The sequence below is a fragment of the Staurois parvus genome, unplaced genomic scaffold (assembly GCF_062004578.1).
Source record: "Staurois parvus isolate SC_StPar_1 unplaced genomic scaffold, SC_StPar_1.0 ptg000361l, whole genome shotgun sequence".
Taxonomy (NCBI): Eukaryota; Metazoa; Chordata; class Amphibia; order Anura; family Ranidae; genus Staurois; species Staurois parvus.
The window spans coordinates 3,767,986-3,786,022 of record NW_028318157.1 but is presented as its reverse complement, the minus strand read 5'-3'; the positions used below and the strand labels follow the sequence as shown (position 1 = coordinate 3,786,022).

At 39.1% G+C, this 18,037-nt stretch overlaps 1 protein-coding gene across 1 annotated transcript in view; it reads right to left on the bottom strand.

Annotated features, from left to right (window-relative positions):
* Positions 1-440: 440 nt before the first annotated feature.
* TBC1D8B (TBC1 domain family member 8B) overlaps positions 441-18,037 on the bottom strand; it is a 98,553-nt gene continuing 80,956 nt past the window's right edge. The window contains exons 19-21 of the mRNA XM_089684929.1: positions 17,716-17,772; positions 13,704-13,801; positions 441-13,312 (exon numbers count right to left, since the gene is read on the bottom strand). Coding sequence (XP_089541055.1) covers positions 12,908-13,312; positions 13,704-13,801; positions 17,716-17,772 — 560 coding nt within the window. The 3' untranslated portion in view covers positions 441-12,907. The remainder of the gene's footprint in view (positions 13,313-13,703; positions 13,802-17,715; positions 17,773-18,037) is intronic.

Here is an 18,037-nt window from a genome sequence, read left to right as displayed (position 1 = left end):
ATGTTGGACGGTTTCTCCTGTACTGGCTGATTTTGGCCAATATCCAACCCGTGTGTACGGGGCTTAAGGGTACTACTAAGTTACAAATGTCCTTATATTTGAGAAGCCACATAGTGCTTTTAGAAACAAAAAGAAACTTTTGGTTTAAGTTTTCATAGTTTCTCATCTAAGTATACTCTAATTATATGGGTTTTGCTATATTATTTCACACTTATTCCTGTAAACAGTCTGATTAGGTCCCTTATTTCATTTGTCACCAGATTGATACCTTGCCAATCATCTACGTAATACATTCTATGTAGGATATTGCAGGGACGTTATCTATTCTTTTGAATATGTGCACTGCCTTTGTCATAATTGATACTGTAACTTTAAGCCTGTTTCAATACTAATAAAAGTACTTTTGGATTAAAAAAAAGATGAAATGGTACAAACAAGTGTTCTGTAAGACTGAGTTTATTAGGTGTACCGTTTATACATCAGTCCTGCAATTAATACATCGTATAAAAAGTGCAAATGCATTAATGAAACTACACGCAAATAAACATAACTTGTAAAAAGAAGCAGTGACCCCAGCATCGATAGTGAAAAGAAGCAGCAGCAACAAGATTGTGCAATCTGAAACATCAGATCTCTTAACTTAGAAAAATGTATCTACCTGTACATATGAAAGTGAATGCACCAAATTCACTGTGAATTCTGATGATGCTGGCACAGTGTTTAGTACACTAAAACATTCTCATAATAAACAACAATTTAACTCAAAGGCACTCTAACAATATTTTCTAATTTTCCCTTTATATTTTCACAAGAAAGCTCATAGTTTAAGAGATTCCCTTTGTTAGGTAAGTTAGGTTATTAAAGATGCAAGCTTTCAAATTAACGTAGATCCCTTTTTCAGGCTTCATACATTTCTGGAAATGGTTCTGAAAGCCACATATTAAACACAAGAGTGAAAAAGAGAAAATGTAGATATTTAAACAATACAACTGTCTTTTCTTGAGACACTTAAGGTGGTAAAGGCTTAGGTTATAGCGGGAGAGATCAGTTTAGAAGTGGTGTTGGGGTAATTGACTCAAATAGCAAAGTGATACTTTTTTTTTTTTTAAATACAAACATGTCATACTTACCTGCTCTGTGCAGTGGTTTTGCACAGAGCAGCTCCGATCCTCCGCTTCTCAGGTCCCCTGGTGGTGCTCCTGGCTCCTCCCCCTTGACCAGTGTCCCCAATAGCAATCTGCTTGCCATGGGGGCACTGGTGTGTGCTCACACCTGAACCCCACTCTATGCATCTATTAGACACATAAAGCCAGCCCCCAGCTCTCTCCTCACTGGCTGCTGCGTCTCAGCCAATGAGGTGAGGGAGACCCAAGGCTCCCATGCACATTGCTGGATCGAGAGGGGGCTCAGGTAAGTGCTGGGGGGGGGAGCAGCAAAGAGAAGGTTTGCTATCTACAGCCTTTAGAACAGCTTTAAAAACAAATCTAGGCACAATCCTCACCTCTAGTGAGAATCCTATTAAAATGTCCATACACAAAAACAGACTGAAATGAAAATGCTTAATATAGGATACTATATGTGAAATCTATTTGGTAAATCAATGTATTAAGACAGTTTCTAATAATCATCCTGCCACTCTTGCAATTATGAATGATAAACACTTCCCTATGCAATAAATAAACTACAGAACCATTGGAAGTTGAAGACTGCTATAGGGGTATGGACAGGGTTTAGCATCCCAGTTATAACACACATCAAGTAAAGACTGCAATCCCAACTGCACAATATCCCTCATTTTAATTTCCTATTTAGCAGCTAAGCAAGAAAATATGTTAGAGCACCTTTAAGTGTTTGTTCTCCTTCATTAGTATTAGCTTTATTAATGCAGAGACCAAAAGATAGCAAAAAAAAAACAAAACAGCTACATAAACCATACATAGCAAGTGTCATGTTGGTTGTTTTTTTCAGTTCCGTCTGTTAAATAGAATATAGTTTATAGTTCAAATGTACCCTTAACTGACACTTTTTTGACCAAAACATAAAGTAAAACACTATGATCCCACTGAAAAAGTTTGGACGTGTTTACCGTTTTCCTGTAAATAAATCATACAGCAGGTTAAAAGATGACAGTACAATAAATCTCATAGGCAGTTTTAAACATATCTTAGGCAACATGAAAAATGTATGTAGCAGTAAAAAGATACAGCGAGTCAGGATAGGCCCAGCAATATTAACACAATGATAAATTGCTTTTAAACATTAAACACTATTTGTAAGGCATTTTTCCTTCCAACTTTAGTCAACAGGAGAAAACTGAAATCAAAACTTTTTAATTGAATAAGCTGGGAAACATGTTTTAGGCTACAAGTCATTCAGAACAAGTGCTCTGATTGCCGGACTGCATTTCAAACATTTAAAGCCCATCCCGGGCCTTACCTATGCATGTATCCCAAACTGGAGGGGGTTTCCACTTTTTTGTTTTGTATGTTCACAAAACCTTTACGATATCACTCTTTGGGTATTTTTTGTGGTACTTTATCAAACCACATGAAGAAGGAAGAAATAGGTTACTGAACACAGATTTGCTACTGTTTGAGGACTATGGTGGTGAAGAAAGTTCTATGACAATTCAAGTTATAAACTCTCAAACTGAACATTGACTTTACCTCCCAGTTTACAATCAATCAGTGTTAATCTGCTGTGAGCTTTTCCAGAATACACAGCTATTGTGAAAAAAATGAGAATCCCTGGGATTGGATGGAAATGTTATTTTTTCTTACCTGTAAAATCAATTTCTTGGAATACATCCCAGGCGACAGGCTGGCAATTCATTCATAAATAGATTAAGAAGTTATGTTCGGGTGACTGGACACTGGGAAAGCAAAAGCTTTAAAGACAGACCTGCTTAACCCCTCCCATGCCAAGTATGCCTTCAGCTTAGTAGTAAGCAATACCACAAGTAGATAACAAGACAGAAGGAAGGGCATCTTCGCAAACAAAATATACAGGGGTTTGGAAAATGGATGTTTGTTAAACATACACACATAATAAAACAGGTTGAACTGGTGTCTTTATTCAGTCTTACCAACTACATACTGTAACTATGACCTGTGTCCTGTGATGCACTCCAAGAAATGATTTTACAGGTGAAGCAAAACACTTTTTTCTTCATCATACACCACAGGACATAGGCTAGAGATTCATTCACTAATGGGACATCCCAAATCTGTCCAACAGAGGGTTAGGAAACACAGCAGACAAGTAGGTAATGGGCCCAAGCAAAGAAACAAAAAGGAGAAAGATAGGAAGGGCCCAACAGGTCACAGGGCTACTTGAAGAACCTTACAGCTTGCATTCACTAAGGCCTGAATGTCCACCTAGTAAAACCTAACAACCATGTTTAATAAGGCCCAGGTTTCAGCCTTGCAGATCTGAGAAACCAAAGCCAGATGCTGAAGAACCCAAGAAGTACTAAAACTCTTAGTGAGTAAACTTTGAAAAAGGAGGGACCTTGCCCCTTAGGTCATGGGCCTGCATGATGAGTTGTTGAATCCATCTAGCAACAATGGAACAATAAGCAATAAGGCAGCTGACCACACCACATCACAAACACCACATCCAGACAATAGAGAAATATCCTTAGGGATGCAAAAGGTTCAGGGTATAGGGAAGGCTAACCAATGTCCTGATTATAGAGAAAGGCATAAACCACAAAGTCAAAACTCTCCTTGTAGAGATGATCGTGACAAAAAAGGAAACCTTGAAAGTAAGGATAGATAGTGAAATATCCATAACAAGTTTGTGATGGTTGGTGACCCTAGAGGGCAAGGTCTTATGGCAGAACAGAGATGATAGCTTAGACCTAGATTCAGAAGTCTGGGAATGACAAAAAGAACTCCACTTAAAATTAGGAACAGCAGACTTATGAACCAAAAGGGAACACTTACTACTTGCGACTTCCTTGATAAGTATCCAAGGATGAGCCATCAAAAGGCAAGCTCTCCAGGAGCTTCTTACAGGGGACCTCCCCAGACAAACACTAGGACCAAAGGATCTGCCTAATGGGCAGGTGGTTCAATTTAGATACAGTTGTGGCCAAAATTATTCAACCCCCACTGAAATTGAGTGTTTTGGCCAGTTTGACATTGCTTTTGATCATTCAGTCATCTTGCTTACATTTACATTAAAGAGGCACTTGTAGGTCAGACAAATATAACATAACAGTTATAATGAAATAACCACAAATGTCTTTTCTGTGCTCACAGCATTATCAGTTTTATTCAACCCCCAAGTGACATTCAATCTTAGTACTTAGTACAGCATCCTTTTACAGTTATAACAGCTTTTAAACGTGAAGCATAGCTTGACACAAGTGTCTTGCAGCGATCTACGGGTATCTTCGCCCATTCTTCATGGGCAAAGGCCTCCAGTTCAGTCACATTCTTAGGCTTGCGCACTGCAACTGCTTTCTTTAAGTCCCACCAGAGGTTCTCAATCGGATTTAAGTCTGGTGACTGCGATGGCCACTCCAAAATGTTCCAGCCTTTCCTCTGCAACCATGCTCTAGTGGACTTGGAGGTATGCTTGGGATCATTGTCCTGTTGAAAGGTCCAACGTCTCCCAAGCCTCAGGTGTGTGACGGACTGCATCACGTTTCCATCCAATATCTCCTGGTACTGAAGAGAATTCATGGTACCTTGCACACGCTGAAGCTTCCCTGTACCTGCAGAAGCAAAACAGCCCCAAAGCATGATTGACCCTCCACCATGCTTCACAGTAGGCAAGGTGTTCTTTTCATCATAGGCCTTGTTCTTCCTCCTCCAAACATAGCGTTGATCCATGGGCCCAAACAGTTCTAATTTTGTTTCATCAGTCCACAGAACACTATCCCACAACTTTTGTGGTTTGTCCACATGGCTTTTGGCATACTGCAGTCGACTCTTCTTATTCTTTGGAGACAGCAAGGGGGTACGCCTGGGAGTTCTGGCACGGAGGCCTTCATTACGCAGTGTGCGTCTTATTGTCTGGGCTGAAACTTCTGTACCCACATCTGACAAATCTTTTCTCAGTTCCTCAGCAGTCACACGGGGACTTCTCTCCACTCTACGCTTCAGGTAGCGCACAGCAGTCGAAGTCAGCATCTTCTTTCTGCCACGACCAGGTAGCGTTTCAACAGTGCCCTTTGCCTTGAATTTGCGAATGATGCTTCCTAAGGTGTCTCTTGGTATGTTTAACATCTTTGCAATCTTCTTATAGCCATTGCCCTTCCTGTGAAGAGAAATCACCTCTTCTCTTGTCTTCCTGGACCATTCTCTTGCCTTCACCATGTTTGTAACCACACCAGTAAATGTCTAGAAGGAGCTGAGTATCACAGTCATTTTAAAGCTGCCTAATTGGTGCTTATTATGCTTGATTGCTGCTCGGTGACATCCACAGGTGTTTTCAATACCTGATGGAAAGCACCTGTATGAACCTCTGTTCTTCAGAGTGGTAGTCTTTAAGGGGTTGAATAATTGTGGCAATGAAGAAACCACATAAGAACCATTTACTACTGTATTACATAAACAATTGATGTCATTTTAGTTGCATTTGGGTAGTTACAACGTCCTTGTAGGATTTGATTCTGAATACAATTCCAAATGTACACTATAGTCCCTAAACCCCTTTACAGCATTGGGGGTTGAATAATTTTGGCCACAACTGTACATGCATACTGCACCTACCAGGATACAGATAGTAACCTTGAGTTTTGAGGGAATGTCCGCATACAAGTCCATCTTGTGCCAAGTCCTCATAACTGGATGCAGTACCATTCTCGTCGTTTTTGTCAGCAACCTCAAAGACAGGCAGAGAAAGATCAGAGATAAAGATCTATGGAGGAAAAGCAGAGGGGCTCACTAATGACTTCTGCAGTCTCAGGCCTCTAAAGGGTCAGACATTTCTCATAAAATCCAACATAGTTTTAGAAAACTCTTCTCTAGGTTATAGGAGGATGAAGGTGCCCCAGAAGGAGAAGAAGAAGACCCTTAAGCAGAGTAAAACTCAGTAAGGGGGCAACAATCCAGACCAGCCATGTTGGGGTTCTTCGGGGGGATGACGCTGACCCTTCTATGGACCACCAATTGAGGAAGAGCAGGTAGGTCCCAAAGCTCCTGATGGTACCCTGCATTTCTGATCCATCGTGTGTGAGGGGAATGCTGTTAGATGTACTTCCTACAGAAGCTGCAGAAGGAAAAAGTGCCTTTGTGATCACTCTCAATAGGTTGCTTTGCAGGTAGCAGAGAAAAGTCAGTCGGTGTGCAGGAAGACAGCAAACTGGCATGTGCATACACAGAAATCATTACTGGAAGGGAGGCTGGGAAGGAGTCTCAGAATTCCCAGGTCGCAGCCTAGATGTAGAGGAGCACAAAATTCAAATTAATTAATAAACCAAGCTGCCCTCTGCTGTTGACTGCGATTAAAAAAGTTGAAGTCATCACTCCAGGTTAACCCCTAAGGGGACAGAATGTAAAAGCACACTGGACATCAAAGCAGGGCACAAGCCTTTGCCTATCTGAATGCAGACCTTCAGCTGGAACACGGTCCTGGACCTGTACAGGACCCTGCAGCTAACGCAACGTGATGCACTATGTGTCAAAGTGAACACCAAACTCAGAATCCATGTGCAGGATCCAAGGTGCTGCAAAGGAGTCATCTGATCAGGAAAACTGCTGAGGGGTGCCACTGTGGCAAAATAGCAGCTAAGGACTAGAAGAATTACATTCAGAAAAGATGGAAAAAAATATAACAAGCATCTCTCAGAGGGAGAGAAGACCTCTACTACTTAAAAGCATTAGCAAAAAACTGCTGCGAGTAGGAGGGATTATCAAAGCTGTCCTTACCACTTTTGCTTTGCCAGTGTCCAATTACCTGAAGGTAGTTGCTCAACCTACAGGCTAATGAATTATCAGCCTGCTCTGAGATGTCAAATCAAGAAAGATATTTGAAAGTATAAATAAGGGCTTATTTCAGTTTTGGATAGATTGGAGAAGTATTAAAACACATTGTGTTTTTATTGCCGTTTCCCCCATTATGGAGATTTACCATCTCTATTTATCCTGGTGACCATTATCACCGAGAGCAAAAATGAAAGAAAACCCCAAATACTGAGTTGTCACCAGAACAGAACAGAAATAGAGGGAACATTTTGTAATAGGGGCACTTGTTCTGGAGTCCCAGGTGATAAAAAAAAGGATTTCCCTCACTTTGGAGGCATTTCCTCTTGCTTCCTATTGTGATATGAAATAAGTGAATGGAAATCTCCTCAATGTCACACAGATGGCAAAAAAATCTGTCAGGTGTTATAAACATACCTTTTTCTAGCCAAAATGAGAAACAATTTTTGTTTTTAGTTCTACTTTAACATATTTAATGCTGCCTATTTTATATCTAAATATACTGTAAACCTTCAAACAATTAAACTCATCACATATCAAATCCTTGAGCCGCCCAAAGTATTTGTCCATTTTGACTACATTGGTAAAATATGTATTTTTTTCTAAAACCTCAAACCACATTCAGGACCAGCAAACCAGGAGAATGGGGAAAAAAATCAAAAACATACATGATTCATTAAAAACGCTGCTTACTTTCATAGAAGTGACAGTTATTTTAACCAGTTTTTAGTCCAATGAGGTTTGAAATAGAGTTGCATAGCTAAAATAAAGACACATATCCTTGTGTAAATCTTAATGAATTAAGCCTATAATCTGTGATTTCACATGGCAATTCTTAAATTATATCAAATTTATGTTTACATTTTTCTGCACTCAGCAAAGTCTTGTAAGGGCATTTTGGTTGATAGTTCAATTCTATTATCTTCTAAGTTCAATAATTTATTAAGAGTTCATAACATTGGCAGTGCTTAGCGTAGGATAAATATGCATGTCAGCATCTCTCCTTTAGGTTGTATGACAAATATGTCCCTCCCGGGAAATGGGTTAGCAGGTGGTCCTTGCTGGGTTGCACAGCCTTATAATAACCATGTCTATAACTGAGGTGTCCTTTTATAAAGATCGTTGCTGATCTCCGATCATTAGTGGTTTAGGAAACAGAAATGATCAGTGGAGAACATGTTCTCCGCTGATCTTCTCAGCACACAGATGGCCAGTGTATGAAGGAGCAATGTCAGCCCTTCACTGGCGATCTGTGTGAAAATTCTCTCCCTGCAGATTCTCCAGCCCAGAGGTGGAGAATCGGGGGAGCAGCAAACGAAGCAGCGATAATTTACCACTGCTTAGTAAACTGTGTGTTTGACTGATCTCTTACTGTAATCTCATGAGATTACAGTAACAGCAGCCATTTTCTTGCATTCAAAGCATTCGTAGATCGCTTCTCTCATTAGAAGAAGCGATCTCCACCGCTTCATGAACAGGCATTCAGAGGAGAACTGTCTCCTCTGAGAATGCCAGAGAACTGAGCAGCAATCATTTACTGCTGCATGATAAAAGGACAACGGAGTGCCTTCTCTCTCATCTTGGTAATCATTTACTGGACAATTTCTAATATCATGATATAATGTGAACTGTCATTCAGGAATCTAAAAATAATCAATTCTTCAGAAAACCTAAACCAAAAAATTTTGGGGGCATGTACAATTTCTCCTTTATTTATAAGTAAAAAGCCTAAAACAGGACAACCATATCTGTAAATAATAGTAAGTGGTTAGGTGTAATCAGAAAAAGGTGTTAAGAATTTGAACTCCAGGTAGATATAAATACTCATTAAAACATTGTTATTTTTTTTTCAAATGCAAACAGTGCATGAATCTCAGGACTGCATAGACAGAAGTACAAATTATTTTCAAGGTAAAATGGATATCCTATAAGTATTTTATTTTTGTATTTAGCTCTTTGCCTAGAGTTCAGCTTTAACTGTCACATGCATACATGCTTAGTGCAGAAACCATCGAAAACAGTGCAGAACTGTCAGTAAATGTTCTGCTTGAATGATCTGCCTTTGTTGTGTTTTTAGTAGTGCTAACCACAGTTTAGTGGCTGTATGAACTAAAAATTTGTCTATGAATATTTTAAAAATAATATCCTGGGCACAGGAGACAGCCTCACAGAGTTTGTACGTGTAGCCAGCATGCATGACTTTGACAAGAAACAATTCCATATGCATCAGGGGGGTGGCTAGGCAGATTCTCAGTGTATCATTCTGACTGGTACAAACCCTAGAATGTATAAATGTAAAGTATGGGTTTAAAAAATAATAAACATACATACTCACCTAGGTGGATGCAGCATCAGTCTGATGCTGCATCTGTGCCCTGTGGGCTATAAGACCAAAAACTGAGTGATCAAACACCGCTGATCACTCAGTTTGCGGTCTTCACTGAGCAGAGAGCCGGTGACTGTTAGTCACCAGATCTCTGCTTTGCCCCTCCAGCGCTCACTGGAGTGCGCTGGAAGTGGCTGGCTCAGGTTTTCAGCAGCATACTTAGAGGCTGAGCAAGCTGCCTGTCAAGGCATCTGGGTGGATCTCTACTGTAAAGTCGGGATCTTTCCTGAGCCTGAACCGGCTGAGTGATTTCAGCCAACAGCGGGCTATAGCTCTGTGATCTATAAGAGAAGTACAGCCAAAATAGCATTTGCTATACTTCTCCTTTAAAGGATAAGTGCACGTATTCTCTCTTATACTCGTGTGTTCTTGATCAATAATGAGTATGCAGAGCCATTAGTGAAAATCTTTTAGCCCAGGCCCACACATGTGCAGTACACACTCAATTCAATCCTACGCAGAGTAGATATTCCATGTTTGCTGGATTGGGGACAGGTAAGTTTTAGACAGGCAGGGCTGCTGGGGAAAAGGCAACCTACAATAATTTAATTAAAGTTTAATACAATACCAAAAGGTGAGGTTAAAGTATAGGAGAGGAACTTTATTTCCATTGAAAATATATCTAAGAAATAAAGATAGCATTTAAAACTTTAAGGAAATTCCTCTCTGTGTACAGGCTTTATGGGTTTTTTCTATTCTGGGGAGTGAGGCTGAGAAATTTGAAATGTTTCTTACTCCAAAGAAAAGAAAACATGATGCAAGCCCTATGCATGGATGATCCAGAAGCTTTGCCACAGTTGCAATAGCAATGTGAATGGTATTCTTCCCAAGTTTTTGAAGTGTGATTTTTCTTTGTCTGCCTTAGCTTGGCTGTGTATATATCAATGTCGATATTTCTTAAATAAACCTTTTCTTTTGCTTATCGACAAGTGAACCATGTGACTCTCCTATTTTAACAGGCTAATGAACATGAAATAGTCAGCTTACGACAGTGCAGTTAAGGGATTTCTAATAAGGGTGGACTGGAGCCTACCAAAGCATAGGTAAAGTATACATCACAAATAGAGTATAAGATGCTGAAAATGTTTTTTTTTGCCATTCCAGTCCCTCTGATTTTACTTACAACTATATTACTTGTTCTGGATTAAGTGGAAGATCTATGACTAGATATGAGCAAATTGTGCAGCAAATGGTTATATGGTTATTTCCCAAAACTTATGTCTGCATGAAGTTAGCACATGCATGTACATACGTATTCAAGCAAGCCAGTAAATTCTAATTCACTGTGCATTTTCAGGTTCACCAGAGCCTGATCTGTGGGAAAATTAGAGATGACAGGTTTTCTAGTAGTTTCTAGATGGCTTCATCCATTTGTAATTTGAAGACAGAAGGAAAGCTTATTTTATGTTTTATGCATACATACAAGTAGAGAAGTCCTGAGCTGATCATTAAAAACATTGTGGCTGTTAGGCTCCTCGGTCCAATATATAATCATGCACACAACACTATAATGTATCTGCATCATCTTATAGGGAAAACGCTATCATGTGGATTATTGCAGTATTTGTATTAAATGTTCTGTGACCAAAATCCATTTCTGTCTGTAAACCCACCTGAACACAGAAACACTGGTCTATGCAAAACAAACTGATCTCAGCCAGTTCAAGAACAGAATACACATTGTCCGTAAAGTGGTACAAGCTGCAACTTTGAGACAGAAATTACTATGCAGTTACTACTGCAAACTACCTGTTGAGGTTCTTCTAGTTTTAGACCCTTCAGTATGTCTTCAAGAGCGGCACTATATCAACCCTTACATATTCCGATCAGTTACTGAGTACAAGTGAAAAGCAGTCCTAAGGTTACCACCATTTGGAACTGCCTAGTCTGGCCTTAGAACCCCATTGCTTTTCAACACACACCTTTACTTCATGAGCTTCAGTGTGATTAGGAGATTAGTAGAGTCATAAACTACTAATGAATAACATACTGCATTTTCAACAATGTTGACTTAGTCATAGTGGCTTTATCCACTGTGTGTCTAGATGTCAAGTACATTTCAAGTATCTCATTACTTACAGTACAGCAATGCTAGAAATAAACCCCAAAAAACTCAAAAACAATCATATTGTATACTTGTATCTGCTCAGCCAAATCTATAATAGCAATAAAACATACGTTAAACCCAAAGCTGAATAAAATACAACACTTCACTAACAGACAGGCTGCATAAACACAGGTCTAAAACTAACAGCAGCTCTGAATACTGGCATACATAGTCAATTGAATGCAACATTCCACCCCATTCGTTTATGCTAACAGTACATATAACAATGCACAATCATAGGCACAATAAAGAAAAGTTTGATTTGGTTTAGGTCAACTGGATTTTTGAAGATTTTTTATAGAAATGGTTGCCTTGTGATTGAAGTGCAAAAGATTTGTAAAAGATATAATATTGCAACAATTTTTATCCTGAATTATTGTTAAGCATACAGCTAGCATTACACACAGGTAAACAAAATGTGAGTCAATGCATGAGAAGGATTTTCTCAGTGTTCCTAGGGCTAGATCAGGCAGGTGTTCCAGGCAAGGGCCTAAAACTGTAGAAAGCACCTTGCCAATGTCCCCTCAGTCTCTAGAACAATAGAGATACAAGGACATTACATGTGATAAATGCCAGCCCATCAATGTATGGCTTGCCATGCCCTGGCACATCCTGTATATAGTCCAAGATAAATTGTGTACAAAAGCCCCAGCACATGGGATAAAAGTTGGGAACGAGGAACTGCCACTGCAGTCCTAGTTTTTACCCAAGAACATGTACCAGTGAACTGCCATTATTATCTATGCTGTCTCTGTATAGCATGTGCAAAGCTTACCTTGAACGGAGTACTGTTTGCACTGAATTCAGAAAAAAAAAAAAAATCCAGAGGAAAGCATTAATGACGTGTTGTTAAAAATGCACTTTTCCCTGAAAGCATAACTACGCAAAACTTGCTAGCAAGACAGTGATATCATTATAGTGATATTTTGTACAGAGAATTCATTACTTATGTTTTTCCAGGTGTCTGAATTATCCATTGCAATCAGTGATACATTATACTTGGTGCACTCAGGGGAATGTAGACACCACTGACCGATATGTATTCTACAGCAGGTAATGGAATGCTCACACCAAATCACATTTCAGTCATCTGCATTTCACCCCAACATCAAGCAAAATTCAGCATTTCCATCAAGACTATTGGCCGTTTTCTGTCCTAACATACAGCATGAATTGTGCCAAAATGATTGAGTGTTAAACATGGACATTTTATAAAAGAATTATTTTTCTATACAATAATAACATAATAGAGCCTTAACTTTATACTAGAACGCATCAATAATCCTCTTTCTTGGAATGCAAATATCAATATATAGTGCATTGGAAGTGCAGGCTCTACCCAAGTAAATAAACTGCATTGTAGCCCTAAAAATGTATAAAAAAGTGATTGAGAACTTCAAAACATCTGAGAACAGTATGCAACAGGAAATGCGGCCTCTTCATGTAGTGGTCTTTGTAACGGATTGACAGTTAAAATGCTCACACTCGTTTGCTAGCTCGAATTTGTGAGGTCCTTGCGGCTTCTAACTTGGCTTTCAGCTCAGTGGGTTTTTCAAAGAATCTAACAAGAGAAGGTTCATTAAGCAGTGAGGCGAGGATCTGTTCAAAAGCAAAAGACCACTCTGTGTTTTCTTTGGGAGGCTGGGAAATGGTGCTGTCCAAGTTTTGTGGTGATTCATTGTCCTGAGTGGTGCATTTTGGACTGGTACTGGTCTCTGGTGATGGGGTCTTGACTGGGGATGTAGTGTTCTGCAGCTTCCTGCCCACTTCTTCCATTCGCAGGAGAAGGCTGGTCACAGCAGCAATGGCACGATACAACAGTTCTTCATCAGGATCTCCATGAAATAAGTTGTACAAAGTGTTTGAAAACTGGATAAACTGGGACTAGGAGAGATTTAAAAAAAACACAATAGTTTAATCACAGGGACTTGTTTTTAGTAAAGTGGATAGCTTCCACCTTAGTTTGGATGGCCAATTTACTGATATTAATGAATTGCCTGAACAAAATAAGAAACTTCACATCTGTGTTTTTTCATTTCTGGATCTACAGTGAGACATGTTGGCATACAACAAAGTTAAGACAATGCCATATCAGATTTGGATGGACAAAGCCCCAATTTATAGTTTATTTTCTCAAATATCTCTGCATTGTCTATCTATGTGATAAAAGGTACAATTCAATTCAGTCAATTAACGGACAATAGTACAGTTCAGTCAATGGAAAGGAGTGGTATAACTAATTTCCACAAGGTGTGCACACTACAAGGCTCCTTACCTGGCTCATTCTGGGTAAGTCTTTAATGCTTTCTTCTTTACGCACCAGTTCATCTTGCCATTGCTTTAGATATGCCTGAATGTCAATTTTGCCTTTTCCTTTAAATAAGAAATGGATGAAAATAAATATCCAAAATGCTAATATGTACTCGCAGGCCCTAAACATTTCACACAATATTTTTATGAAGCTAAGAATACATAGAAAAGTCTCGTTTTATAGTGCAAAATATTCCCAAACCACCCATGCTGTAACATTTTTAAAGAAAATCTTGCAGTTGAGCTAAAGTTGTGTTAAAAATCATAGAAGTGCATTTAAAAAAGTGAGTAAAGCTCAAAATCCTTATAATAGCTGTTATTTCCATACACGCATTTGCATTGGGAACACCGCACAGTCTATTCCAAATCAAAACATGAAGAAAAATGTTTCAAATTTGTTACTACTTTACAGGTTGTTCAAAAAACAGCAGTCTGCATTTTCCTTTACAAACAAACATTTACTGTATAAACTAAAAAATGCTTGAAGATTTAGCATTCCTGTGAATCACTGAACTCATATTCATTTGGGTAACCACTGTTTCTGAGATCTGCTTCACATCTGTGTTGCATGGAGTCGACTAACTTCTGGCACCTGTGAACAGGTATTCCAGCCCAGGACGATTGCACTACATTCCCAATTCCTCTACATTTCTTGGTTTCATCCCAGAAACAGCATTTTTTATGTCACCCCACAGGTTTTCTATTGGATAAGGTCAGGGGATTGGGATGGCCACTCCATAACGTTAATCTTGTTGGTCTGGAACCAAGATGCTGTTCAGTTACTGGTGTGTTTGGAATCGTTGACTTGTTGGAACACCCATTTCAAGGGTATTTCCTCTTCAGCATAAGGCAACATGACCTCTTCAAGTATTATGATGTATTCAAACTGATCCATGACCCCTGGTATGCGATAAATAGGCCCAACACCACAGTATGAGAAACATCCCCAAGATGTTTGCGCCACCATGCTTCACTGTCTTCACAGTGTACTGTGGCTTGACTTCAGTGTTTGAGGGTCGTCTGGGGCCCCTAGACCCAAAAAGAACAATCTTGCTTTCATTAGTCCACAAAATGTTGTGCCATTTCTCTTTAGACCAGTCAATGTGTTAATTGACAAATTGTAGCCTCTTCAGCACATCATTTTTTTAACAATGGGACTTTGCGGGGGCTTCTTGCTGATAGCTTGACTTTGCATAGGTGTGTTCTAATTGTTATAGGAAGAAGGATCAGCTGCACACCGGAGGATAGATGAATATAGTGTGTATTTATTGATCCATAGGACACTCAAAACACCAGGACATGAATACAGGACTTGTTAACGTGTTTCACACGATCTCGTGCTTAATAATAACCATTATGTTTAAGCACGAGATCGTGTGAAACGCGTTAACAAGTCCTGTATTCATGTCCTGGTGTTTTGAGTGTCCTATGGATCAATTAATATACACTATATTCATCTATCCTCTGATGTGCGGCTGACCCTTCTTTCTATTGCATCGTGTGTGGTGGCAAGCCAGAGCCTGCATCTGTCGTGGATTGATCTGGATTGTTTGCCTGAGCGGTATACCTTTTGTTCTTTGTCTTCTAATTGTTGCAGTACTCACAGGTAACTTTAGACCACCTTTGATCACCCTGAAGCTGATCATTGGCTGAGTCTCTGCCATTTTGGCTATTCTTTGATCCATTCGAAAGGTAGTTTTCCATTTTCTTCCACGTCTTTCAGGTTTTGGTTGCCATTTTAAAGCATTTGAGATCATTTTAGCTGAGCAGTCTATCAGTTTCTGCATTTCTTTATATGTTTTCCCCTCTAAAATCAATTTTTTAATCAAAGTACGCTGTTCCTCTGAACAATGTCTGGAACGACTCATTTTACTCAGATTTTCAGAGAGAAATGCACTATACCCAGCATGTGCAACATTTGCTGCCTTCATCCTTAAATAAGTGCCACCTGTTTGACTGAATGACCTCACTAATTGAACTCCACACTGCTATTATTTTGAACATGCCCCTTTCAATTAATGATTCAATTACACAGAATCAGCAGCATGCATGTCATGACTGTTGGGTCTGTTTGTTTTCTATTACTCTACTACACCTACTAGTAAAATTATTTGCTGTGTAGAAATATAATTTATACCAAAAACACTGACTGATCTGGTTAGTAATGTTGGACTGCTATTATTTTGAACACAACTGTACCTGTGTATGAGGAATCAGTGGCATTATAAAGCCACTTCATAACTCAGCGTTTTCACTTGATAGCATTTCATTAACTGATTTTGTGTAAAGATGGCAAGTACGTATGTAAACTATAGTTGACAATACAAGTAACAAATGTAATTATGCACTTGACCAAATCACAAGAGAAATAACTACAAATGGCTACATGTAGAAGGTAATCACTGCCAGATTAAATGCCAATCTCATGTTTATGGGCTCAAGCAGACCAGAACTCCAGTCAGCCTGCCAACCAATTTCAGGAAAGGAAGATCGATTGGACAAATTGAAAAACACTGCGGTTGATGTAATAAAACTGGAGAGTGCAAAATCTGGTGCAGCTCTGCATAGAAACCAATCAGCTTTCAGTTTTTATTGTCAAAGCTTAACTGAACAAGCTGAAGTTAGAAGCTGATTGGCTACCATGCATAGCTGCACCAGATTCTGCACTCTCCAGTTTTAGTAAATCAATCCCACTGTCTAGTCACTACTGTGTTTCTCAAGATAATTTGTTGTGGAGGTTTCTGGATGTGCTCCCTCCTCAACAAGCTATTCACTTACAGATTAACAGATTTGTTGGTAGCCATCTACAATTTTCTCTGAAATAAATTGAAAACGAAAAAGTAATTGGTATCCAACCTTGTTTATTCTATATTTAAAAAAAAATTAGATTTGCTTTTGATTTAACAGAATAAAACAAATCAATATGGAATGGAATAAAATTACAGGTCTGTTAACTTAATATTGCTGCACAACCTTTAGGGCTGGCTCACACCAGATTGCGGTGCAGGAAAGGCGCGCTGGAACACACTGCCTTTGTGATCTGCTGTGGGTGCCAATGTATTGTAATGGCACCCCAAGCACAGATTGAAAACGCACTGCATTTGTGGGCACCAAATCGCATTATACCGTAGTACCATGTGGTTTGGTGCGTGTTTTTAAAAGTAGTGCAATCACTACTTTTCCTGTGTTTTGGTGCGATTTGCTGCCTATTCAAATAAATGGGTTGCAAACTTACACTGCATGGGAATGCTGCATGCGGTCCTGTGCGATTCCTGCCTGAACCGACCCTTAGAGGTTAACAATGCAAACAAGATTTTTGTGCACTATTTACCCTGAGGAAATGGAGGAACACATGACAAGTATGGTGAAAATTCTTCTTTAAACCTCCTCATAATATTTGCAGTTGCAGGAGCTTAAGCTGCTTGGAGATGGTCTTCTAGCCTGTGCCTTTTGCATAGTGGTCTATAACTTCTGTTCTCATGTACTCAAACAAGGCTCTTCTTTTGCTTTCTCTGGCCCATGTTAAGTGTAGTGCATACAACGATACCAGACAGCAGTGTTTATTTTTCTCCATTTTAATAGGCTGACTGACTGATTAAATGATACAAGATGTGTGATAGTAATTATTTATAATCCTTCCTAGAGGTACCAACAAATCTGTCCAGGCCATTTAAGAATATCTATTTGCAAAAAGCATTCATTTATCTCTTTTCACACTGTCTGTCCTTACTCTGAGACATACCAAAAGCATGCAACTATACACGGGACAATTGCGCTTAATTTCATCACTTTTCAGGAGGAATAAAGTATTCTTTCAATGAGATGTAAAAAGGTACCAACAATTTTGTCCAGATCTGTAAGTAATTCCCTAATACACGTGGGATTTACAGGCCATTTAGTCAGATTGTGCCTTAACATTTCTATGGCGCGCTTTATAGACTTCATGCTGCACAAGGATAGTAAGTCTACAAGAGTACCTTTTTCGGGGCTCTTTGTTTTGTCCTCAGGACTGTGATTTTCTGTAGGACATGATACTGTTAGGAAAAAAAAACAGAACATTTTTTTTGTATTTCACCTAGAAAAGTTTACAAAAACGGTTTTGTTATAGGGAGCAAATAGTTTTAATCATTGCCTGTTTACATCTCAGTATTGTTTATAACAGCACTGTCCAACTGATGGTCTTTATAATCATACACAAGGACTATTCTACATCAAAACATGGAGTGAAATTATTTAGCTGCATTATCATTATCTTAAGAGCTATTAAAGCATTTGTAAAGACTCAGATTACAAAATAAA